A 26,803-nucleotide genomic window follows, 5' to 3' on the forward strand; every position below is an offset into this window, starting at 1 on the left:
GCTCTCCATAGATAGAAGTGTAGCTGCTCCCCCGTCCCTGCAGCTGCATCACTCATGCCTGCTGGAAGGAAGAAGCTGGGAATAGCTGGTTCCTGACTGCGGGGGAAGCAGCAAGGGAACCGCAGCAGTGGTTCCCAGACTGTGGCAAACTGGGCATGCTGGTTCTTGGCCCTGAAGGATTTTAAGATGTTGAAGATACCAGACTCGAGGTAGGCTGGCTTCTGTTTGAGGTCTGCTTTTCGTGCTGGTGCAGGCTTATGTTAGCAACAAAAAGGTGTTAACTTAAGACAGTGTTGTCAAATGGTCTGGTGTGTAATTAACTGGGTTTGTGCAGACTATCCTGTCCTTTTCTTAATTTGGCCTTGTGCCTGTGTGAGTCTTCCATGCTCCTCCATGCTTCTTATTTCTTTTCCTCCATCAGGTCAGCAGGCACGATGGAGGAAGGGTTATGTTTGTTGGGACAACAGGCAGTCCTAGTGAAAGCTCCTGTTTCTTCAAGATTTGCTTAAGGTATGCAAAGGCATTGAGCTGCAGCACGTGGTGCATGTCAGGAACTGCTGCAGAGCACAAAGTGGGCACTGATGTATCTGACAGTGTAATAACCTAGCACTGAGTAAGATGACCAGCCATGTTCCTTGATGTGACACTTTTCATTCAAATCCTCAGGAGGAGCAGTGGTGGGTAGGCAACACCATTCCTACTGTTGCACCTTCCCAGACTGGGAGCTGTGAAGGGCAGGCCTGTAAAGTGTCCATGCACCTTGTGGTGCTCTCCAAAATAAATGCCACGTGCAATTTTAAAAAATACTTCTGACTGTGACAGTGGTAATATCTAATGGGCTGCTGGTTTTCTGAGAAAGCTGCAGAAAAATAATTTCCATTAGTCTGTGCTGGGTAGGCAGCAGGATCCAGCACCAGGCTCCCTGGAGCTCGATGTAAGCCACACACTGCTCAAAAGCTCTGCAGGGGTCCTCTGGTAACTCCATTTGGGACTGGCAGCTGCTTCATTTTGCATTAGAACAGGAAAGACTCATCTAAAATCACTAGCCTTGACTTGTGAACAAGACCTTATTTAGCTAATAAACTACTTTCTTACCCCACCATCACTACTTGCCACCTGTCAGAATCATGCAGGTTATGGGCTAAGCCTTTTAATCCCAGCTCCAGGGAGCAGGTCATGCTTTCACTACAGATTTGTTCAGTGAGAAGGCATTCCTGTGAAGCACAAGTCCTGTCCTTTTAATTTTTCCACAACTGAGGTGACTGAGGTATGATTCTCATTTTACTGGAAGGCACCTGCAAGTGAAATGATCAGTAAGGGCTCCTAATGTGGGGCCTTGGCTGGCACACCACCTTCTCTTTTACTTTGCTATTAACTTTGTTTCTGACCTAGTTAAGATCTGCAGCAGCTGAGGTTCAGGGCGCTGACTGGCCAAACAAATGTGGAACATGGCCCTTCCAGCTGTACTCTGTAAGAAACGGTGCCCGTGGTCTTCACAGTTCCCTCAAGAAAGTGACAGCAATGCAGTCATTTTGAAGATCTTTTTATTAGTAACACATCAACAAGAAATTGCATTTCAGTACCACATAACATGGAAACAGGCAGAAGACAATTCTGTTGCCTTTCGCTGTTAGAGCTGATGCCCCTGGTGTCCCTGAAGACGCACAGACAGTACATGCACAGTGACAGCACAGAAGCAGGGGAAGCTCAAAGGGGAAGCGTTTGTACTTTAGGCCTGTTCATGTCCAAAAAGTGCACCTCCTGTTTGGTTTTTTTTTTTTCCTTTATTAAAGAAGGGGGTTGGGGAGAGGGAAACTCTCTTTAACAGAAATACAGCTCAAAACCCCTTGTCATTATCTTCATTTTGCTTTTGATTCAGCGGTAATGTAACCACCAGCCCTTCAACAGGAACATGCCCACCTTTAATGTCTCAGCTGAAGCTGGGCCTTGGTCTCTGCCTCTCCTGAAAGCTGGGCCATGACAGTGCTGCCTCCACAGATCTGTGCCAGCTGAACTGGTGCTTATGTCCACTGAACTTTGGAGGCCAACTTCCTGCAGAACTCACATCAGCTCATGCCCATGTCCTTTAATTCCAGATTTAGCAGATTTCTGAACTCAGATATCTGAAATTCAATTAAACAGTCCCACACTGCACTGTCTGGCCCAGGGCCCGTCCTGCAAAAGCCAAAGCATTGCTGGCTCCCATTTCTAAGCACTGGTGTCACTGGTTAGGGAAATGCAGAGAGGACCTGAAGCTTAGTGGAAACAGCTTCAGCTGCATCACAGGCACCAAGAATATGGTTTTTTCGTACTGAGTGCTCTTATGGGTTGGGTTTTTTTTTTAAATCAAATGTATCAATAATCAAACAGGTCTTTTTCAGCTGTGAGTTTACAGCAGTAGCCTGGCACCTTGAAAGACTATCTGCTTACAAATGTATTTTTTAATAAGCTATAGTAAGGTCTATTCTGCAGGGTCTGTTCCAAAGGGCTTCCTCTAGAAATGTTCTACAGAACTCATCTTGCCAACCTTTGCAGATGGCAGCAGCTCCTGTCATTACCTCAGGACACAGGGCCTGGCCTACCTCACACTTGACACTCAGTTCAGCCAGGCACTGCGACGGCGAAACAGCCTGACCAGGGAAGAAACTGCAAAGTTACTGAATTGGTTTATTGCAAATAAACAAACTAAGCTACTGCCACATACAATTTGCCATGGCTATTTGACACCTATTTAGCTCCATCTCCTCATTACGCCCCATGACATCTGTTGAGTGCAGACCTACCATAGAAAAATTCATTCACAAGTCTTTGCTTGTCAAAGTCTTCTAAAGATTCACCTCTCTGGAATTTGTTTCACCTGGAAGTGGGGCTAATTGTTTTCAAGTACTGAAAGCAGATGGAAACTTGCACTGCAGGATCCTTTCAGCTCTGATGCTGAGCACTCAGCTCTTCAGCAGCAGCTCTCAAAATTCTTAAAAAGTTTTTAATCACTCTGAAGTCTCTTTTTGCAGCTGGGGACTGTGGGACACAGAGCAGCTCACAGCTTGTGCCAGGGCAGCCAAGCAACATGGGCAGCTCTGGGATTTTTCAACATCAAGGTGAGGGAACAGGGAAGGCCCCAGGCTGCCTCTGCTCTGGGCTGCTGGAACTCACAGGTGCCGCTCAGCGTGGGGTTCTGTGGCTTTGTGTATCACATTAGGCTGAGCTAACACCCCTCTGTCATGGTTCTCCTACATGGAAGTTCTGGGCAATGGTAAAATTTCAGGTACCCAAAAAATCTGGAACACCATAGTAAAAATCAGACAGAAACAATGAAAGAGGTTTATAGCTGGAATAGGTATTCATAAACATTTTCAGACTGGCCTGAAGATACACACATACAAAAGAAGAAATAAACCAGAGCAGCTCCAAGTTATCAACATGGCAACAGTATAAAATTTCCTGGTAACATGAACATAATCCATGTGCTGTAGCACCAAAGCGTAGAGTTGCAGCACCTTTCTCTCATGCCTGTGTGCTGTCACTGCTTCACAGATGAGACAGACATTCCTAAAAGTTGTGCAGAGCTGCTGGATGAAGTAAAGCAGGAAGGTAGCAATCAGGAGCTTAAAGTTGGAGGTTCTAAATTAGTTTTAACCTATAGAGCATGCAGCCAGTAATGAACCAGGGAAGCTGATGCTGAACTTGACTGGGGAAAAGGGATGCTCAGGAGAGAAAAGAGAACAATGTAAGAGTTGTGATAATAATGGTCTCTCCACTTCTGGTTTAAAAACTAAACCAAATCCATCAAAAACCTCTCCAAAAGACTGTCAGCATTTCTCTCCCAGTGATGAGGGAGGGATGGAGGTTTCCCAAAGCCTGTACTACATGCAGGACAAACGTGCTGCCTCAGGTACAGCCTGCCAGTGTTGGAAGAAGCAGCACACTGGTAACAGAGGGAGCTGGCTGCAGATGATGATGAGGAGCTAATCACATCACTGGGGTTACACAACCAGTTTTTATTGCTATTCTAAGGGTACTTCGACATGTTTTCATCCCTTCATGCAGCCCAGCCAGTGTTCAGCTGTTATGCAATCATTTTCGTTAACAATTCTTTGCCAAAAGAAACATCTGGCTGATCTTACAAAACTATAAGAGCATGAAAAAGAGAGAGACAGAACCTTTAGATCAGCTCCCCCATGAATAATTAACACAGACAAGGGTTATAATGGAAAGGCATTTTATTTTCACCAGGTAACACCCCTCCCTGTATAAAGGAAGTAATGGAGAAAGGGAAAAAAAACCCAACAACCCCCCAAAACACTACTGTCACCATGAACACTTGAAAGGTCAGGTCTGAGAGCTGCAGCAAAAGTCTGCTCACATCTTCCATCACCGCCGTGAGACAGAGCTGGTTTTGCATTCCCCACAACCAGGTTCACATACAAAACAAGACTGATGCTGCCAGAGGCATTTTTAGCTCCTTGGGTCCCCCATGATATATTTTAACAGACCTTGGGAATACTAATAAAGCTAAAAAAAAGAAGAAGAAAATAATTTTAAAATTCATGGAACGGAGTTCACTGTGCTAGTGCTGCATTCTTTTCAGCAGTAATTCACTCTAAGATGTGCAAACTGTATTAGGGGGCTGAAAGCGTTAACTCTAATAAAAGATAACAGCCAACACACATATAAATAAGACTCATTTCCTTTTTAAAACATCATGGGAAAGTCAATTCCCATTGCATGATTGATGGAGATTTCCTAAATATTAATAAATATATTACAGATATTTACAAGCTTCTGATTTCCCCCTCTGACGCTGACGTGAAGTTCAGCCCGTAACTAGGACATGCTGGGCAGCACCACGGGGTGCTGAGCCAATGGCTGCAGTGGATTTGGGATGCTGGTGCAGGCAGGGAGGAGATGGAAAGCTAAAAATAGCCCACTCCGCAGAGCCAGGCAACCAGCGAGGTGAGCTCCTTCAGGCTTCCCGCGACAAACCAACCCTCTGCTATTCCTCTTGGCGAATGAAATGCCAGGATAATGCGAAGCAACTCTGCCAGGGAGGAAGGGATGGGAGTGAAGGCGAGAGGCAGCCTCCACACCATGTTTTCTGGAGCCTGCCACAGCATGTGTCAGCAGCCTGGAGGGTTTTCTCCAGGGAAAAAGGGAGGTTATCCAGGCCCTGGCCCATGGCACCTCTGTGTGAGCAACAGGGAGCCGTCTGTACAACCACTGCATTGTAGTTCAGTGTTTGTGCCCTGCCCAGCACAGCAGAGCCTGCCCTGAGCCAAGGACTTCTGGGAATTCTGGGAAGGCACAGGCTGGATCACAAGGCTCTGCCACTGCCCCAGAGCCACTCCCAGCCACTGCCAGAGTGGAACAGGGCACAGGCATGAAAGACTCGTTTCCCTTTGCATGCTCATGAGTTACTTAGTCCCTCATCCTGCCTGCTCTACATCACAGATTCCTCTCCAAGAGGAAAATAAATGTGCTGGATGCCCTGCACCTCAGTGGCTTGAGGACACCAGGGAAGCGGACTGTGAGCAGAGGGCTGGGTGAATGTAACATGGCTGGGGCACCTCCATGAAAATACCGTCACAACAACAACAGGGCAGATGCAAAGTGAGATTTCCTGCATTTCTTTCCACCTGGTTTCCCTGGTGCACTGTGCAGCAAATACACGGCCTGGTTTTGGCACAGAAACAAGAAAAAGTGCTGATGTGACTGAGATCAGGCAACCCTTCCAGCAACAGCAGAACCTTGCCCACCAGCTGCCTGTGCTGCTCCCCTGCAATCCCACATCCCTATCTCCTGCCAGTACTCCGGGTGCCTTAACATGCAAGACACTTTTCCAGAGGCACCGCGAGGAGAGGGCTGTGACACCTGACCTTACATGGGACAGCAAGGAGAGAGAGTTAGCACTGAGCCCTGCTTTTCCTGTTTGCATTGGTTCAGAAAAAATAGAAACTATTTCAATAAGTCCTACATACGCAAAAATTCTCATTTTCCAAGGGGGCTTTTAACAAAAAATAAGGATGGCTGACTCCCTGGGAAGGTTTACAGAGCCTTTTGCATGTGCTTTTCAAATGAGCATAAAAGAGACGATATGGATGGCTGCTCCAAAGGCTGCCAAATGGGAGCCAAGCAGCCCTGGTGCCTCCCAGCCTCGGCACTGTGCCTTGCCAGGGCCAGAGGGGCAGTCTGTCTCTTGGGCTTTTTGGACAGAGGAAGCTGTTTTGATGAATACACCTTTAAAACTATGTTATGGAAGTCCAGTCCCAGCTACTTTGGAGCAGTTCTGAGGTATCATTAACTTGAAGTATAGAAATGTTAATAAATAGATCTGAAACTTTTCTGCTATGTCATTCTATAATACACTGCTATATAGATATTAAATATGCCTCAGGGTATTAAAAAATTTATGAAAAAAGTTACAGTAGTTGATTTTCAAGTATTAATAACTTGGCTATGTTAGCTTGTTTTTAAATACCAAAAAGATCTGGCCCCAAATTACTGACTAAACTCTGGCTATGACTGAATTTAAAAAAAGAAAAGTATTTTGAATATAAAAAAAGGTGCAAAAAAAGCATGAGATGTCAGTTAATGTTGTAAAATTGTTGGAACTTCTAAACAATTAGTCTAGCACTCCCTTGTGAGTGAATTAAAAAGGGGGGAAGAATGAAAAAAAGATTAAAGAAAAAAAAGAGAGATCGCTCCCAATCTGAGACAGCGCTGTCCCAAATTTCAGCAGAACACAAATTTTTACAGCCAAGTTATAAACCCCAGAAAAAATGGGGTTACTAATGAATATGCTGTCAGACAGAACTATAGCAGTATCTGTGTGCTCCATTATAATACAAATTTACACCTTACTCACTGTTTCCTCTGAGTTTTGAGAACAATTTTACAGGTATCCAGTTATAATTAGAAGCCTCCCTTATTTCCCATCCTCCCCATAAACTGTACAACTTTGTCTACTATTAAAATTCACTGCTACCAGTAGTCATTATCATACATTCAAGATAGAAAGTAAACTACTAAAACCTGCTCAGGAGACACTCAGAAGGACACTAAGGCTTCAGAAGTACAGCAGCTCGGGGGTATGGCCAACCACATGGGTGAAGAGCTTTGTCACCTGCTTTGCCCCAGCACACTGACACTGTAGAGTCCCGTGCTGAACCCTGATCTCAGAGCAAGCAAAATGGTTCAAAAAAAGATTGATTTGACCAGAGCTGCTCATGCTGGGTGCCTGGTGTGAGACATGGCCCTTGGCTGCCTCAACGAGGCTGTGAGCATCCCGAGGGTGGGAATGCCAGCAGGACCTACTGCTTGCTACTCTGCTAACACCGACACTGTGCTAGATCTGGTTCTCCACCAGACACCTGTTCTCAGCTCATGATTCAAAGCATGGTTAAAAAAAGATTGGAAGCAAGAAAAGGCTTTCTCGTTTCGACGCACACGTACAAAAGAGGCAACAATTCCAAACTGTTGATTTTCTCCCAGCGCGAGCAGCTGCCCCGCTGCGTATCACCCTGCACAGATCCAAACACAGCGCTCCGTGTCTCCGGGACCTGCTGGAGTAGGAAATGCCGTGATCTAATGCAAACCCAAGCCAGTCAAGTGGAACGAAGCAACGGGATGACAATCCGGTTCCAGTGACCTCGCTCATGGATGATGACCTCATGGAGATGGAAGCAAAGCAAAAGGCACACGGCTCAGATCTCGTTGATCGTCCTTTCCGAGGGGCAGTATTCCGAGGTTCCTGGTGACGACATGTAGAACGACTGTGTTTTCCTTTTTAACCTGGCTCGCTTGTTGGCCAGAGACAGGCTGCGCCGGCTGGAGCTGATGATTTCTGAGATGAACTTCTTGCAGTCCACACAAACCTCCATTGTGCTCCAGTCCTCCATTAATTCTTTGGGAAACTCTTCTTGTGACTTATCCATAGACTTGGACCTTGAGGTCAACCTGAAAGGCGAAAGAGTAGGATCTGCCACGTTATTTGGCAACTTGGGCCAAATAGCCCCAGGAAAAATTACATCAGAAAGGTCTGGATTTAAATTTCCCTTCCTCCTGTCCCAAATTACAGCAAACACTGGAGAGGACAGCTTCTGCCTGGATTGGCAACATTGCAGTGTCACTGACTGAGGGCGTGTGTAACATCTATGTCCTGGCAAAAACAACCTTGCTAGTAACTAAAAATAGCTGATGTCTTTGGCTAATCTACACAGCTTCATAGCAATGGTGATCTATGCAGTGCGTTTATACAGCAGATTCCCTCAAAAAGGAGCATTCCTTTTATATTTAATTACTTGGATTCGCTTTGACAACCATCTGTGTATAAGATATAAAACCAACAGATAACCTGATAATATTGAAAAAATTATGAAAATTGGTATTATGAAAATAAGGGGGGAAAAAGGATAAATCTGTGCACTAGACATCATTGAATTCCCATCCAGTGGTGATTTTAGCCTGCAAGATTTATCTCCAAAGAGTTCATTCACACCAGAAAAAGACATGTTAAGGATATTTTTTCAGAGGTGCTACAGAAATACAGCTGTCCCAGACTCTCATTATTTTTCAGCTGTAATGTGAAAAAGGTTTAAGACACTGTTACTGTTGCTATTTCTAAATCAAAGCAATGAGTAGAAGAGACCTGGCTTTTCAGGCTTCACAGAAGTTACTACAAGCATTAGAAACATTGCCAACTACAAAACAGAGGAGAAGCACCTTCATGGTTGATGACCCAGCATGAAACACCCGGGGAACATCTGCAACAGGCACAAGTGAGGCTGGGTTGTTTCTCACCTGCTCCGCAGAGAATGGTGGTGACTGGTAGAGGGTTTCTCTGGCCTCATGAAGCTTTCTCCCCTTTGCAAGGTTGAAGGTCCCAGGGAGAAGATGGGGAGGGTGGAGTATGGCTTCGATGGCAGCCGCATCTGTTGGGAACATGCAGCATCATTACAAAGATTGCAGCTTTTTAGAAAGGCTCAAAACCTAAGTTTCCTTACTTACTTTTTTGCAACACTGTGAGCATACAGGCCTGTGAAAGAAAGCAAGAGCTCAAATCAATCCATTGGGAAAAATTATGTTTAAATCAAGAATAAGGGATGTCAGGTGTTAGAACCCTCTCCATCCTCCCCTTAAACAAACATTTTAATTTTTAAAGCTTCTTCAGCATAGTAACTTCAATCAGAACATGAAGCCAAAAGCAAGGAGAAATGCTGAACAAGATCTACACCTAAATTTAAAAAATAGGGGAAAAACAAAAGAAAAAGAAGCTGGTTTTCCTCTAAAGAAACCTCCTCTCGTAAGTGAGACTGCAATTCAGTGGTTACGTGTATCTTCCGACTTACTGTCTCACTGTTAACTTCAAATTTATCATTTTTCCCACAAGTATTCCTTCTCATTTTTCCCCTGCCCCAAGACTCAAAAAATAGCCAAAAAAGTAAATTTAAATGTTTCCCCCAAAAACACAGGTTGTGGAACTGTTGACTGGCGAGTCTGAATAAATTCCATCTTGCTTTCCCATAAGCATAGAACAAATGAGTGTTTCTCTCACGTTTAGTCAAGAGTTTCAGTCTAAGAAAGCAATTCTATCACTTACAAAGGAAATGTTTCTGAAAAGTTTTTTTAACTTAGACTGTTACAGAACTAAACCCAACCAACAGTATGCAGCAGTAATGTTTGAGGGTTTCTAATGTATAAAGAATAATTTTCCCTCTGAAATGGTACTCATTTATTAACAGACATTAAATATTTACCTCTTGCAGAACTGACAAGTGTAAGACCAGGTAAAGAAAGAAAACCTTCTTGTTCGACAGCAAAAGCAGAGCTACAGGAAGAAGAACAGAGGAATCCACAATGTTAAGCAAAGTCCCACACAGTGGTGACTTCACCAACCAGTTGCTGTTGGCAAGGCCACAGTGGCAGTGCTACATCCAGTTCTGGGGTCTGTACTTTTAAGATGATATGGCGAAGAAGGTCCAGAATTGTACCTTCATACATTCAGAACTAGTTCTTTAATTGTTTTGCCTAAATTAAAAACTTGCCTGTTAACTAGATAAATTTGGTTAGAAATAAAAGCAAGCAATTTTAATAGTGGGGTAAATTAATGAAAGCCTCAACCTACTTTGAGATTTGATAAAAGCTCATGACTAAGCTTTATATATCATGACAACAGGCAACAGCTGAATGTAATGAATGAGACCATAAGATTCTTGTTTCTCTGCCTTAAATGTATTAAATCTTTAAAACAAGTCTGCATACTAGACACAGATAGGCCTGTAGATAAAATACACTGTGAAGTCAAAACAGACTTGCTGGAGGTGTTCAAGAAGTGCAAGTCAAAAGTGGGAGAAAAGGATGCTGCTTCTACTGGGAAGTACCAATCTCCAATCTGCAGTTTACAGAAAAATGCATTAGTTAATGGGTCTCTTAATATTAAACCTCCTTCTGGGGTCACATGTGCCTTGACTTCTCTGAAGGCTTTAATTCCCTCTGTGCTTGATAGTAAGGATTCATACAAGAAGAACTTGTAGTTTTCTATTGCTATCTGCAATTCTATTTTCTGGAACAGAAAAGGTAACCAAACCTGCAGAAGGCATAGGGACAGAAATCACTTCAGTCAATGAAGTTTAAACCAGACACGTACAGATCCATTCTGACAATTGCAAATGCTACTGCATTTTTATAGACAATCTAAACAAACAAGGTGTTTCCATGAAAAGTTTTTGTGTTTCTGGACATAACTCGAGGAAGCTGACCCATGTGTTAGGCATTCAGGGGGATGTTTGGTGGATAACTCTTCTTTCCCTCTAATACAGGGTAAGAAACAAACGTGCAACTGGCCTCCCTCAATACCCTTCAGATCCTCCACAGACTCAGCCCTACCTTTCCTTTCTTGAGAGCAGTGTAGATGTCTTTATATTGCTGGTACTTCTCCAGCTCTGCCTTCACAAGCACCTGACGGATGTGCATGACCTCCTCCACTGTCAGAGCCAGACATTCCACGGGGTAACAGAACTCCTCCTGGAAGCCAAAACCCCCATATTATTTCAAAGACAAAAGGCTTCTTCCAGAGTTCAACCTAGACAACCAGCCACCTGGTTAGTAACTCCAGAAACAGGGGGTTTCTCCCATCAAACTGGAATAGCACTGGCTCATTCATGGGCATCGCATGAGTGCCAAACCATTGGAAGCTGCCTAAGTGTGATCTAGATGGTCTTATGTTCAGCCTTCACAAAAATGACAGTTTTCTCCATCTTTCCTCCTCAAACCACTTGATCCTTCTCTCCATTTGTCTTTTATTACAAACATTTGTTTCAAGCCAATCAACATTCAGATTTATAATTTGAAACGGAAAATGTAATATGGTAGATGGCATTATATTATGTATGCTGTTTGAGGTATACATAAAATAATTTCTCTGAGACTTTGTGATGCCCAGAGTGGCCAAGGAAAGTTGTTAGTAGCCCATTCTAGCAGAAATTTTTATTCAGTGGTACCACATCTTGGTGCTCACGGGATCAAAATCACACCAAGACTACAAAAATCTACATCAGTTCAGGTAGAAGAGTTCTCCTTTCTGCCCCAGAAAGTAACAGCAGCAATTTAAGCTTTACAGAATAATGTTCCAGTATCAAGCAGGTGAACTGGTTACCCAGTGTTGCATTATAAAGGGTAGAGGCTCAAATAGAGAGTTAACAGCACAACTTTCCACTTACAAAATCTTGTATCTGTTCTGTGTTGCAGCATTTAGGAGAATATTGAATGCAGAACTCCTGAATTTGGTACCAGGGAATAAAAACACCAACCCAATTTGTAATCCAGCCTAGTAGTTGATTATACATTTCCAAAAGAAAGACAGAAACCTCTGTGGGAACTCCCATTGCTTAATGCTTAGTGAACCTTTTCAGGCAGCCCAGAGGGGCTACTGTGCAGTAATGACAATGACAGGCAGTGCTCTCTGAATGAACGAAGGAAATTTCCCCAGCGTACACAAAGATGTGGCTGGCAGTTTGGAGATCTCGTTTACAAATTGAAGTGATGAATCGGATTAGTACGGAAATGCTCCATTTCCATGTACTCAGAGGTCTGTTCTGTCTTTCCATCAGATTAAAAAGAAAATCTTTCTACGTTGCAGACCTGGCAAACATTAGCATTTAGGAACCACCACATTTTTAAAAACTGTTGTCTTACCTATCTAGAAAGGGAACACAAAGAAACTTCACTCTGTTTAGGGTACCCCACAAAAGACTAGAATTGAGTTAACTTTGTTAGATTTGCCAGATAAACCTTTGGGGTATTTTTCTGGAAAAAAACCAACTACATCAAAAGCAGCTGCAATTTGCTCTGAGGTGTAAAACTGCACAGCCAAAACAAAGTATCTTCTGTTCCTTATGAGCAACTTTACAGCTAACCAGCAGCTCTCAGCATTTTGTTCTGGGTTCTTCCCATAGCAACTGCCTTGCTATGGGGAAGGCACGGCTGAAGGCTGGGGTGGCGCGGGAGAGGAAGTGGGTGGGAAAGTGGGATGCACACAATGCCAGCAAAACCCCTCGAGTCCGCATCGTGGGAGACTGAAGGAAACTATCCGAGGTGAATGAGGCTGCCTGAATGCTTGCAATCAACCAGAGCTTTAAGTCCTTTAGAAATACATTTCTTACTTGAAGCTCTTCCTTCCCCCTCATGAACGCCCATTCCTTTAATTTACAGAACGATGACGTCGGGGAATACTGCTCCTTTGAAGAAATTCTGCAGATCTGCTATAGGTGTAGAGCACGTACTAGGGGAATAATGTGGGCCTGTTGTCATACCAATTGAAAATGAGTATCATTACAATAGAAACAGCCAGCAGGCAGCAGGGGAAACATAGAAAATGTTCACATGTTTAAATGCTAATGTTTTAATTCCAGTGGTTACACAAGGACAACAAAATGTTAATGCAACATTAAATGAAAGATAAATAATCCGATTTCAGAAAACTGCTTGGAGTTTTTTTTTCCTTTTTCAGAATATAAATAAGTACACAAGAAAATATTTTGTTTCTACACTACCTCTAAGGCACGGAAATTAATTAAATTATGCTAAGCACTGGCTAAACTTCATTGAACAAAGATGCTTTGGTGTTATTGCTCAAACTTCCAACAATAGCCTGCACCCAAATTTGGCAGCTCCAAGTGAGAGCACTCTGCAATACTCACATATGACAGAACATGGTAAAGACAAAATGTGGTTTGAATGGTCTTGATTTTCCAGAATTATACTCAATACTCATTTTAATATTAAACACAAGCCAGTATCCTTATTTTTAAAGGGGAAAAAAATTATTTGAAAATACTATTTTGAACTTGAAGTTTTCATGATCCTCTGGAGAACTGGCTTAACACTGACTATGCAATAATTTTTTAAACACTATAGCTTAAGATGTGTATGTATAATTTTTTTATGCAGGAAAAGCAGGTAGTAAGAATTGCATATCCATAATGTGCTTTGTAGGTCGTTCTCAGTGTACACACACCTAACAGGTCCTTATGACTAACACATTTTTACTCTAATGTATTCCTTCTTCTCATTAAAGGATGTCACTAGACATTCAAATGAGTTGCATTAGTAAATTGCAAAATGAACAAGCACTGGAGTGGCCTCTCAATTCTGCAATTCACAATTAGTCAGGCACTCTAAACTCTTGTTCCTTTTGCAGACTAAACGTTTCTAAAAGGTCAGCTGGGTATCTCAACTATAAACTCTCCTACAAGAGGTTTCACCCTTCCACTTAGTGGTTGAGATAAGAAAAAGAAGGAAACATTAAATGATTCATCTTCAGTTAACATAGGGGTAAATGGATTACTTTTTCTTTTCAGTGTTATTTGCCTTCCCTGCTACATGGATATGAACTGTTCTGCAAGTTCTGATACATAAGTGTGCTGAGGACCAAAACAATATGTAGGTTTTCCAACTAAAGCAGATTGCAAGTGCCCTTCTATTCTACATAGTGTATATCTTGGGAGAAACATAAAACCTTATTCTTTTCAACATAGTCCAAGGATTACAACAGTTTTGCTGAATTTTTGCTGCAGGATCTTCATGTGCTGTAATATTTAAGGTCTGTCCCATTGATAATCTGGTGATGTTGCATTTTTAGTTTGCTGTCCTTTCAGAACTGATTTCTTTTCCCCGTGAGGTGATTGAAGACACACAAATATCCTACACACATTGAAATCAAAGTCAATCAGGTGCAATGTCCCAGCCTAAGCTGTAATTCTTGCCACAGCTGAGGAAGTGCTCCCCTAGGAGGGAACATGCTGGTGAAGGTGATTTCCAAAGCCAGCAAAAAGAGGCAAACCTTTGTGGGTTTCCACCTGCTGGCAAAAGCTCTCTCACAGAGATAGTACATAGCCCCTGCCACCCCACACATGGCTGCTTCAACGGGATGAGAGCTGAGCAGAGAAGCTGTTTGCATAGTTGAAAAAAGTGGTCTGAAAGTCATCCTTGGAAATAAACTTGTTATCCTAGGAACCTGAACAATAGATAGGAAGCAGAGAAGCGAACGCTGTGTATAAATGAAACCATTAGCTTTGGTCCTCTGGGTCATGAAAAAGAATAATGATAATAATAATAATAATTTAAAAAGCAAACAGACTGCAAAGGCATCCACATGTACATCTCAGGACACTGAATTGATCTCACTGATTAAACACCAAATCAGCTCACTACAGCAACCACCAGGGCTGACCCCTCCAAAATCACTGAGCCACCCTGCCTTTCCATGTAGCACTGGCAGGGTGACATGTCAAAAGGACTATGTTTGGCACTTTTTCAAGTTTGTTTCCCCTCCCCACCTACTTGGGCCTAACTCGCTCTGTCTGATGAGATGCCAGTTCACAAAACCATCGTTAGTATGCAAGACAGAGCAGTTTCTTGCTAATCCTGCTAAGAGACTGAGAGACTGTAGCAAACCCTGCCTGGCTTCACTGACATTGATGACTATTTGCTGACAGGGCCTCTTTCACCTTCGAGAGACACCAGGGTCACAGGAGCTGTGATAAGAAATGAAACTCCATCAATCCTGGAGGAAGGGATGAAGAAATGTGATGTCAAATATAAAATAAATAATACTCTGCACTTATTGAAAGCATTCACTCTGGGACTGGGAATTTTACAGATGCAACATCTGGCGCAGCCACTGGAAGAGGTTGGCATCCCTCTGGGAAGGAGAGAGTTGCAGAAAGCCAAAGTATGGAACTGGGCCAGTGCCAGCATATCAGAACTCGTCTCCCAGAATGAAAAACAAGAGTGTTAAGGGAGGTAGGTGTCTGTCACACCCTAGAGGGCACTATTGCCAAGATAAAGAATTAGCTCTCAAGGCATCAAATAAAATAGGTTCTTGTTAATGGAACATCATTTTACTACTGGTTTCCTTCTTTTCCACTTCAAAGTCAAAACCAAGCTAGGTGACAGTCCTGTAAAGATTTAAAAAAAGAAAAAGACCAAAACAAACAATAAAACCCCCCTAAGCACAAAATAAACTAGTAAAACCCTTCCCATCTGTTCCCAAATTAGCCTGACTTATCTAATGGCTTTTTCTCTCTTTTCCTTTAGTATTTTTCAGGGGGAATGGAATAACTGAATTGGCTTTTCTGCAATGTTTTTTTTTAATGCATATTTCTAGGCATATGTCAATGAACAGACTGACAGAGAGAGAATATGTATGTGGTCAAGAAGATCCTGGTAAGAACTTGGTTGACCTACTTAAAATAATAGCCTCATATAAGATTTTAAGTTGCATGATCCTCTGAAACACATGAGATTAATATTACAATGTAGCACACTCAGATACACTAAAAGGGTGTAAAAGTGTAAAATGCCTCAGTATAACATAGGACGCTTTTTCCCCTCCTCCCTTTAAACTATTTGTGAATGACTCTGGGCCTACCAGAAAATAAAGTCTGGGTTTCCACATACAGTGAGTGCAGCAGGAGGTGACAGGGCAACCCATATTACGTGACAGTGACTTCAAACACATGCTGAAGGAGCCCTCCAGCTGGGGTCTGCTGCAATACATCCTGCTCCAAGTTCACTTTGCCAGGAGATGTCCACTTGCGCCATGCATTTATCAACATGTTACTACCTGACCTACATTCTACTTGGAAGGATATAATAAAATCCAGAAGACTCTCTGAGAAGGAAAAGCCTGTTGGGGGAATATTTGGACATATTTTTCCTGATACTGATCAGCTTCATCATCTAAGAGGTTTGGATTCCAGCTGTCATCTCTTGGGCCAAAAAAAATGCTCTTCAAAGCCCTTTAATACCACTGCACTACAAGACAGGACAAGTGAATACCCTTCCTTTCAAAACTCGGATGTGTTTATCGATTTCTCTATTCACCAGCACCTCATGGGGCGCACTTTGAAACCCTGCTGGTAGGAAAAGAGACAAGGAACATAGCCTGCATGAAATTACAAAGCACTAATCAGTATGTCAGCATAAACGAACCAGGATTTCATACCCTTTGCTGTTTGGACTCTGCTGGAAAACAGTTCTCAATTAAAGCTAATTGATCAAATGCACTGTACTTTCTTTTCAAGCAGTAATACAGGTTTTTGCCTCAGTAACTTCAACAAAGCAACACAGACAAACCTTGATTTGGATTACTGAAAGAGCTTTCATGTGCATAAACATTACCAGGCAAGTTCTTAAGGTGGGAAGAAAAGAAATCATTCCATTCATCCAGTCATTAACTGCAATACTTCCAACAACTAAAAAAATTCCCCCAAATCCCCAAATAGATCCACTGATTTGGAATTGTCTCTATTCAAGTGGAATATCAGTAAGGTGAAGTTCATCTGTTTTGGTAACATTCTGGAACAAAAATCAAGACACGTGGTTTACCTGGAGTCCTAATCAAAGTGTAAATATTTTCTGAGGCACCTGTACCTGGGATTTTGGATAAATATGTTAGAGAGACAAAGTTCAAATCTTGATTTCAAAACACCTTTAGTAGCCAAGAGCTGTCTCTGAATTGAGGAGTTTTCTTTGGGTCATGTTCTAATCACACTGAAGCCAAGTTTTAATTTTCATTATACTCTTAGCATTCCTCTTTTTCTCTCTCCTACCACCCACTCCACTTACAAGTGACCTGGAGCTCTGTTTTGAAGGGGGTAGGAACTGTCTCACATTGGTTGGTGTTTCCTTTTCAATGGAGTGTCGTCTCTGAGGTGGCTGCCGTCTCTCAGGCTGCGGCGTAGACGATATGGGCAAGAACTTTGGAGGCACTAAGGATGCAATCAGTACAGAAAAGTTAGTTCTTCTACGAAGGACTGTTGGATAACATTGCTCAGTACTTAATCCAGCCACTGATTTGCTAGAATTCCTATAACTGGTGGCTTAAGTTACATATCCATACTGAGGGTTTCAGGATATTATTCCACCTATTTCACCATCATGCACAGAAAACACTGCACAGATTACACAGCTCAGTACAAAACCCTCGCAGTGAAACTGAAACACTTTGAAACAAATGAAAAATATTGTTACATAGTAAAACCTGCAATAACTGCCTGGAAAAAAAACCCCAATAGATCTTGCCCTCTTCCCAGTAAGTATTTATTAGAAATACTGGTGATTGCTAAGTGTCTTTCAAACACTGCCACAGCGGCAGAGATGGAGGAAACATTTAAATTGGTCTTAGGTTAGAACATGTTTCTGTACCAAATTATTTTATTAGATGAGCATAGCTAAGCAATCCCTTCCATTCACTTGTGACTTCCTCTACAGTCCTACATAAACTTCAAGGATGAAACCTTCTGTTTCACAAAGATATCCACCCGGAGTGGAGGCTAATGACTTCCAATTGTTTATTACATTTGACCTATTCAGCAGGGTTCAGCTTTAGAGGTTTATTCTATTAGCAACACTCAGTTTCAGCTTTCCATTTAAGTTCCAGACAAAGTTCATAGCACAGAAGACAACAGAAGTGTGTAAAAGCAGCCAGTGGGCTCTCTCATAACTCACTCTTTCTGCTGCTGGTGCCTTCTTGAGAGGGGTCATCCACTTGTGAGGGAGAGATGCTGCTGCTACTTCCTGATTTGTGCACTGATTCCTCCTGTGTGGCAAGAGGAAAAGAAACATAATTCCTCAGGGACTGTTTTTAGTTTTCTTACTGCTGTTGAGCACACAGAAACCACAAGCAATCAGAGATATTTTGGACTATTCAGTCACTCAAAGTCCTGGAAGAAGTCCTGAGAAAAACATTGACTCTGTACAGTAGTGAGCAAAAGAGAATTTTCAGGGCTCAGTTTTTCTAGAAACTGAAATAAATGGTACATGATCAGAGTTCAGTGTATTTAACTACTGCACGAAAGAACAAGATCAAGAGAGAGGTGCATGAATCCACTGTAACCTGTTAATTTTTCTTGTTGTATTCAAAGACTTCTAGGGACTTCTGCAGCTACCGCAGATATGTTAACTCAGCTTTATATTTCACGCTAACAAGGAATTAGCACTTAGATTTGTCTGGTCTCTAAAGGAATGAGAGCCACTCACACAAGCGACTAAGGTAAAGAGAAATTAAACTGAATTTGACTGCACTGTTCTCTTATTCCCAATCCTGGTGTGTTTTTCCTTTCTTCTGTATTTAAAAGAAATCTCATTCCCTGTGTAAGCATTCTTCTTCTCAACAGCCAAGAACAACTCCTGCAAGATGAAGGAAAGTGAAATGGGCTTTGACTAAAAACCTCTCAGCTATCTAAAGCTTTATGCCACCCAAATTATTAAATCCTTTGCTGTCACCTAAAACCTGTCTTCAGCCATGAGATACCAGCAAAGACACAGATCATCACAGGAGTCTCCCAAACAAAGAGTGCTAAGGAGTGAGCATGAATGCTCTTTACCTCTAATGTGAATGCTTTCAACCGAAGAGACTTAACATCATTTAGGCTGTCAAGATTTACAGATCAAAAAAGTGACCTGCTCTAAAATCCAGCAAGTGGCTGAGCTTCTCTCTCACAGATTTCCTCAGCTGAAAACCTCCACTGGCTGAAAGATTGCCTTCTTTGGTAACAGCAAGTGGGAAAGAAAAGCTGGCAGGATCACCTCAATGAGCACCACGCATCACAGGACACAGGCCTCTGCAAATTCCCATCAGGAGATCTGTACTTAAGGCTTAGCTCAAGGGTAGGTGTTGTATGTGAGGACACTGTCGCCACCTATTTGCCACAACACAGTACTCTGCAGGGGGTCTCAAACCAGCTCACATCCCAAAACAGTATATGCACTTTAACATATCAATTGTGACCCCACAAAACACTTGTGATGGGAAGCTTGTAAGGAAGTTTGAGCAGCACATTGAGCTACATCAGCTGTTTTATTTGCAGGAACCAATACAGTTCACCTACAGAGCTGGCTCAGACAGCTCTGCATATTGCTGCATGGTTGCCTTAAAAGACCAATGGAGAACTTGCATGACAATTGGATGCACTGCTCTTTACAAGGGGTGCAACAGTGTTCACAAGTCTACAGTAAAACATTTAAATTTTGAGAAGGAGAATAGCCCTGTACAAAGGGAACTACTCAACTTTTCACTTTGCAGAAGTCAGATTGTTCTGAGTGGAAGACGAGTTTACCATTGCCAAAGAAGCTAATGAGCCAAGGTGAAGAACTAAGTAAGCTCTTCTGCTATTCTAAAGAATGAACTGCTGGAGCCAGTGGCTAAGTATAAAAAATAGTAAGTATAAACCAAGACAGGGAAAATGGAAGCCAGGAGGAAGTTAAATTGGACATAAAATCCTACTTAGACAACAGTATTCTGGGTTTGTCATTTCAAATTACTTCTGTGCAAAAACACGTGCACTGACGATGTTATTGCTGTCCTACAATTTCTCAAACATAGAAGGCTTTTTTTGAGAATGAAATCTTGTGTAGGAAGTCCTGATGAACAACTGCATGAATTCCTCCATATCTGTGCAGCAACTGTTGCGTAATATTGTAGACTATCTGACATTTTATGCTTGAGGTTGGACCAACCCAACATCCAGGACTCTGCACTTCTCCAGAGTACCAAACAATTAGAATTTTACAGTTACTGAGAAAGCTGCAGCTTTAAAGGCTTTACCTTAAAACATTTAAATATATTACAGACATGATTTTTGGCCAGATGGACGTAGTTTCATTAGGAATATATAATTTTTAAATCTGTATCAGAAGTCACTATTAGATTGATACTTCTCTTAGCCACACAAAGCAAAATAGCACTTCCTGCTCCATGCCCCTTGGAATCTGTGATTTTAGTGGTGATGCAGAAAAAGCAAGGACAGAAAGAAGGAACAATTTATACAGTATTCATCCTTGCTAGAAAATGGGCATAGGGCTGTATCAGACCTTGCTTTTCACCTCTGCCCAGCTACCCTGAGTATTGGGACATAGCCTGCATTGCAACACAGATGAAAGAACAAAGGGAATGCAGTGGGAAGCAAATGCATCTGCATCACAGCTCATTTGGAGGTCCACAGCTCAGCAGTGCAGGTATTTCCAGGCTGTAATTTAGGGCACAACATAGTCAGAATTTCACTCCCAGTGAGTAACTCCAAATAGGTTAAGCCCAATTCAAACTGCAGACAAAGAGGTGGCCGAGCCATTTACAGGCAATCAGAACAACACACACACTGTTCTATGTGCTACATACAAAGTGAAAGTCAGGAAAGAAATAAAACATTTGGACAGAGCAATCTTCACTCTCTTCAAATGTTCTGTGTCCTTCACCACCTTGAAAAACTCCAGCTAAACTCCCTTCAGTTTATCTTCACTACTTTAGCACTCTTCCTGAGCCCCAACCAGTATTCTGCTGAGCATCTTTATCATCTCAGTTGCTTCACCAGCTATTTCTATTGACTCAAACTAGTCCAGCATTGGTTCTCTGTGACAGCTCGATGTGGTTGATTTATTTTCAATTTATCTTTCGCTGTATGTTCCAGAACTTGCTCCATACCACTTTGCTTTCCTAATCAATAGTCACAATCAGACATTTTATTTTTCCCTTCTACAAGAATCATTTCACATTGCCCTTTACGTAATTTTCTTTTACTGACTTCTGCTCATTTTCCTGTGTGAAATAGCATGAAGCTTCAGGATACACGGAGGTACAGGCTGTAAGATCCAACTCTCACTGACAGATCTTAGTATTCCTGCATCCTGCCCAGCTTCATTCACATTAACAAACCACATATAGCCTCTATTGTAATCTTAAAGACTGATGAGTGATCTCAGAATGCAAATCTCTTCTGTTTTTAGAACAGATGTATCAAATTATGCACCCACACATGTCACCCACAGGATAACCCCAAAGAGGGCCAACCTTTCACAGATCAAGAAAGTATGCAAAGAGATAAATTTCTCCCCACATATATTTCTTCCCAGCCTCCTATCTTTCAGCTTAGATGCCTTTGTAGCCACCCTGTCAGGAAACCCCTCCTTTCCTATTTGCAAGAGAGAAAAAGAGTCAGGGAAGACTGCTTTCCCCAGGCTAAAATTATCCTCTGTGAATAAAGCCTGCCTGCATGAGCTTTCCAGACAGCTTAACTTTCAGAAAGGTCCAAACTCAATTAATAACACTACTGGTCCAGAAGACAAAGCTCATTCTTGAGGATGTAATGTTGGTACTTCCTGAGAATCATATATAATGCAGCTTTGAAGCTAGAAAGCTTTTTAAGGTTTTCTCCTTGTAATGCTTTTTTAAATCTTTAACTCTACACTTAGATTGGATGGATTCAAAATTATTTCTCCGAGTGGTATTTGCTTGTCCCTATCTGTGAAACACTTTTGGGGTGTTAGTTCCCAATCTTATATAGCAAACTAATGCACTGACATTTGCACCAAACTGCAACCCCTCTGGCACAGCTGCTGCTCTTTATTTAACAGCTGTTATGGTCAGGCTGGCCCCACATCTGAGTCCTTTAGTGACAGCTACTGCATGAGTGACAGAAGGGTGCAGCGTACTTTCCTGAATTCCCAAAAGCATAATTGCTACAAACACACTGTGGACAGATACTGGGCATTTAGGAAAGTAAGTAAATACTGGGTTTAAGGCCAAAATTACCATTTAACCTTTCAAAAGAATATTCTCCTTTTTGGGATCTGATCTAGTATTTTTGAAGTTCTGTGGGCTGACAAAGCAGCCATGGAAAATTTGGATTATAATTTGCACAGTCACTTCTCATCTGATCAGTTCAGCAAACTAAGAAGTAAGACTCAGTTCTGACAAATCGAGAAGCAAGTTGTGTCCTGATTTTTTACCTCTGAATCTGAGCTGTCAAGTTCAGCCAACGTGGGAGCCTTAAGGAGTCTCTTGCGTTGCACTGTCACTTGTGTGGCCCCGTTCTGCTTTCCTTGTGGTGCTGGGCCACCGTTCACTACAGAGGCATCCACTAATTTTCTTCCAGTCTCTGGCGTCGGTACATCTACCAAAAGAAACAGAACAATTGGTGTTTGCACCTGAAATGTATTTTGCCTTCTCAAATCTCACTGTTAAGGCAATACACACAAAAGGGGGAAAAAAAATTGTGATAGTTATATCTGTGCAATTGTCTTAGTGATTCACTGCTCAGAGAATTGCAGGCAATGGCTTGCAGTACAGAAGCGCTATGAAAGAATGAAGGCAGTGGAAAAAGCAGCATTGCATAATGCTAAAACCCAACCTCAGACCTACACCAATCAACTTTGAAAAAACTGCCTGTGTTAAACCCAAAAATACCCTTCCTTCAACGTACAGTCTATAATTAACTATATAACAAGGACCAGAAGAATGCACAACCATATCTGGGCAAGTGGGTTTCCAGTGAATCTGAAGACAACGCCACACAGAAATTAGGAGGTTTAGCATGGAGTAAACCCAGTTTTTCCTGTGAGGAGAGAATTGCACTTTATTCTGCAGGATACAGAGAAGGAATGAAAATGAGGTAAATAATAAGCGTTCATCAAACACATGCACAGCTCTTAGGCTTGCACGGCCATTTGTATTAAAAACATGTCTGTGAGGTCAGACATTCATGGAACAGCAGAAACATGAGGGTCCAGCTCTATTTTCATCTACATGGCTTTTACAAGGATGTAACTCCACTGAGTATATTACTCAGGATTTCTGCCAGTGTGCAATGAAGAAGCATCTTGGATAATGTAAGCTATGGGTCTGCTGTGCTTAGCCTAGCTTAGCTTTAGACATTAAGATAATGACCTAGCCTTTGACATTTTAGGAGAGCTTTGAGTTTGGTCTGATAAATCAGTTTTATCCCTGTAAAAGTACAAAGTACAGTATTTCAATCTGAAGAAAATTATGTTGGAGGGACAAGGAAGAGAAGCTTTTAATCTCCCATTTGTATGTATGTCTAAGCATCTGGTCTTTCTACAAATGTGTTTTTCTACTCATGTAATTACAGGACTCCTTCCCCAGCCTTGTAATAACAAAGAACCTCCAGGTATTATAAGGCTAGGGTAATGATGAGTTATTATTCCCATTTTTATACATGGTGAAAAGAGGGACAGAAGGTCAAGTGACTGGTACCTTAGGTTACTGGGAGGACTATGACAGAGAAATGGTATCACCCAGATATTCAACACTGCCAACAGTGTAAGTACTCACACATCATTTGAAGTTACTTAGATAGTTGCCCTGCTATAAACAGACACAGTCACTCCTGCTACAACACCATTTGCATGGATAAAGCTATCCTTGCACCAGGTAAATCAAAACTACAGACTACACAGCCACAGCGCTCTGTTTAACAACATTGTCACCACAGCAGCTATTAAATAAATGAAGAAGAGGAATAAGTTAAATTAATATGTATTTTAAACAATTATCCAGGTTGTTGTTAAATGCTGGAAACTGGTCTAAAAAGGAGAGGGGCTGCATTATAGTTCCTCTATAAATCATACCTTCAACTGGGAGTATAAGAAAAAGCAATTATTTGGGCTATTAAAGCCATGGTGACATTCCAGGCCTATGAATCTGTGTACTAAAGTGCTATTACTGCCTTCAGGTCCTCCCTACAAAGAGCCGCAATCAAAGACTTAGACTCTCTAACCCTTAGTTCCTATCATCAAAGGCTTTGCTAATGGGTGTCCTGACTACCACAATGGCTTATAGGTCATGGGGTTTTTTCCTTCTAGATTTCTGTAAGTCCAGCATGGGTGTCCCCCACATCAAATGCATTCCTGCTCTAATAGCAGCTCAACGCAATCCCAGAAAGGGACAGCAGGAAAACAAAACCCAAACTGCCTCCCCTCCCTGCTGCCAATGCCACTTCTTGACACCTCATACCTAGCTGGCATGTAGATGATTGAAGAAGTTCTGGGTTTCCCAAATGAGCAAGAGAAAAACCTGTGATTTGTCTTTGGATGGCACAAGGTGGTTCCTGAGCAGACTGTCCAAGGAAGCAGCCCCAGCACCACCCACAAACAGCCAAAGGTGGTGCCACTTCTCCCCTAACCCTCCTGGGTGGGGACTCCCCCGCCTGATGGTAGGGAGCGTGAAGAATGGCCTGTAAGCACTGCTGGACTCACTGGCAGAATAAACAATGGGAAGGCCAACAGCATTGCCTTCCTGCCAAAAAGTAAAACACACAATAAGCCTGGGAAAAGGAAAAAGGGGGGACACCACCAGACATCCCCTGTGGCAGGTGATAAAACATGTTTTCACATCATAAATTGGTTTTTGGTGGTTTTTGTTTGTTTGTTTGCTGGCTTTTTTTTTTCCCCCCCTAGGAATTTAGGCTCATTTTCTTTAGGCCTCAGAAATGGAAATCTCTGGTCCATTTTGAATGTAATTTATGTAGCCAATCACTGTCTATGAAGCCTAAACCAGATATATTTAAAGTCAGGCATACATGAGTTGTTCATACATATTGCTGAGTTGCTCATATGTTGATTCAAGTCTTCTTGAAATATCAAAGAAATTTTAGGTGATTCAAGAAGACAATCCAACACAGTACTTGTTTTCAAGGTTTCTTCAGTAGGAAATGTCATTTATCACCATTCTTTCCTCTAGAGAAAAAAAACCAGGGAGTTTTTACAGCTTGCAAGTACAAAAGAATAATAATAAAAAAAGACTAAAATTAGAAAACTATCCAATCTATAAAATCCATTTGGGCAATCAAATTCAGTTTATCATTCTTGCACTTACAGCACTGGATACATGTGAATAAGTGGATTATCATAATTTAAGGAAAAGATCATGACATTTGAGTTTCAACAAACAGATTTCAAGAAAAATACCTTGTTCCTAAATTAAAACCAGAATCTGTTAGCAGATATAGACCAAAAAATGATTAATTTGTTTAAGCTATTTTAGTGATCTGTTCAGGAAACAGAAACATTAGCAGGTGACAAAAATAATCGTACATCATCATAAACAAGATAAAATTAATCAGGATAAACAAGTCAGAAACAACAAATAGACTAAATCTTATAAATATGAACATGATGGAAAAAATCAATGGACAATTCTTAGAAACAAAACCTAAATTTATTTTTTAAAAAATGGATAATAGTTTACAATCTCTAGGTTCACAGAACATGTAATGTTCTGAAGATGATTCCAATGATATTTAAGAATGCTTGTGTGAGTAGTAGCCTGGGGTTAAGAATTTATTAGAGAGTCAGACACACTGGGGGAGTGTCATTTCTCTGTTTTCAGGCAGCAAGTACAGTGAACAGTACCTGCAAATTGGATGAATGTGTTTGGTTTCTTTGGAGTTTTTCTCTAAGCTGTCATTACAACAAGCAAATGAAAGAAGGCAAGGTCTTGATTTGATTACTTGATCGTTGCATTGGGCTTCCCTGACCAGCCTTAGGAAAGGGGAGACAGAAAAACCCCACCGTAGGATAATATGAAATGTGCCTTTATTTGCATGTAAGATTATGTCTCCTGTGAAACAAGGAATTAAGCAGACCACAAAAAATTACATGCAAACCTCAGCAGTCATGTAACCATATGCTGTCTGCTTCCTAACCAGCTCTCCTCGGCCAAGAGTGATGACAGAAACCTGAATTTTGTTCTATACAGAAAATGTACTCCTCAGGATTATAATTTTTTACACTGAGATTAAAAGAAGGCTAAAATGGAATTGCAGAATTAATACAAGTTTGCTTTTTGCTGGTTGATAACATATTGGGAAATATTACATAATGAATAAAGGTAACAGAGATGTGTTCCTTTCAGTGGACTTCAGATGCTGAATTCAAACCTGAGAACTAATAAATCAGTCTTTTGCTGTGTTTGCATCTTTTCCTCCCACTGGTCTGAGGCACACATAATCTATAAGTAATAATCCCCATGAAATTTGGTGTTAAACGTTTCAGTTTCCTTTTTCTTCTCTCCCTGCACACCTCCCAGTTCCCCCTTTCCGCCAAAATGTACAAACTGTTTCTGAAATAACAACTTCAAAGCAGCAATGCACACACCTTTGACGTAAGAACTTGAGTGTTAAGAGTGGGAATGACACATCTTCTGAGCTGCATTCAGCACTGCATTGAAATGAAGCTACTTTTCAGCTATTTTTCTATTAGACGAAGTGGGCAATGACTGCCCTGGTCCCTAGCTGTTATCTGAGTACCTCTCAGGTTAACTCACTACAGGTGGCTCCCACTTGCTCCTTCTATTCTACCAGAAGGAAAAAGCAGTGTAAAAGGAGACCCCAGGAGCCCCTCCTCTCCTCTTCAGAAGAACAGCAGGCAGATACATGGAGCTGGGCCCTGTGACACACCAACTACACCAGCTCGGTGCCAGCAAAAGTCTTCTCAGGATTCTGCATCCTCCCCA

The 26,803-nt window shown here is 41.8% G+C and overlaps 1 protein-coding gene across 4 annotated transcripts in view; it reads right to left on the reverse strand.

Moving 5' to 3' along the window:
* Nucleotides 1-1,527: 1,527 nt before the first annotated feature.
* SPIRE1 (spire type actin nucleation factor 1) overlaps nucleotides 1,528-26,803 on the reverse strand; it is a 128,183-nt gene continuing 102,907 nt past the window's right edge. For 2 of the 4 annotated variants that reach the window (XM_042031933.1, XM_042031942.1), the window contains 9 exons: nucleotides 22,282-22,445; nucleotides 18,007-18,097; nucleotides 17,125-17,267; nucleotides 14,336-14,509; nucleotides 10,882-11,019; nucleotides 9,753-9,823; nucleotides 9,004-9,031; nucleotides 8,797-8,927; nucleotides 1,528-7,953 (listed from right to left, as the gene is read on the reverse strand). In XM_042031933.1, coding sequence (XP_041887867.1) covers nucleotides 7,701-7,953; nucleotides 8,797-8,927; nucleotides 9,004-9,031; nucleotides 9,753-9,823; nucleotides 10,882-11,019; nucleotides 14,336-14,509; nucleotides 17,125-17,267; nucleotides 18,007-18,097; nucleotides 22,282-22,445 — 1,193 coding nt within the window. In that variant the 3' untranslated portion in view covers nucleotides 1,528-7,700. The remainder of the gene's footprint in view (nucleotides 7,954-8,796; nucleotides 8,928-9,003; nucleotides 9,032-9,752; nucleotides 9,824-10,881; nucleotides 11,020-14,335; nucleotides 14,510-17,124; nucleotides 17,268-18,006; nucleotides 18,098-22,281; nucleotides 22,446-26,803) is intronic. The other 2 variants (XM_042031951.1, XM_042031961.1) reach the window with 1 other exon arrangement.

Source organism: Corvus kubaryi, unplaced genomic scaffold (genome assembly GCF_017639235.1).
Source record: "Corvus kubaryi isolate FWS band 111438036 unplaced genomic scaffold, C.kubaryi_AGA036_p1.0 132, whole genome shotgun sequence".
In the NCBI taxonomy this organism is placed as follows: Eukaryota; Metazoa; Chordata; class Aves; order Passeriformes; family Corvidae; genus Corvus; species Corvus kubaryi.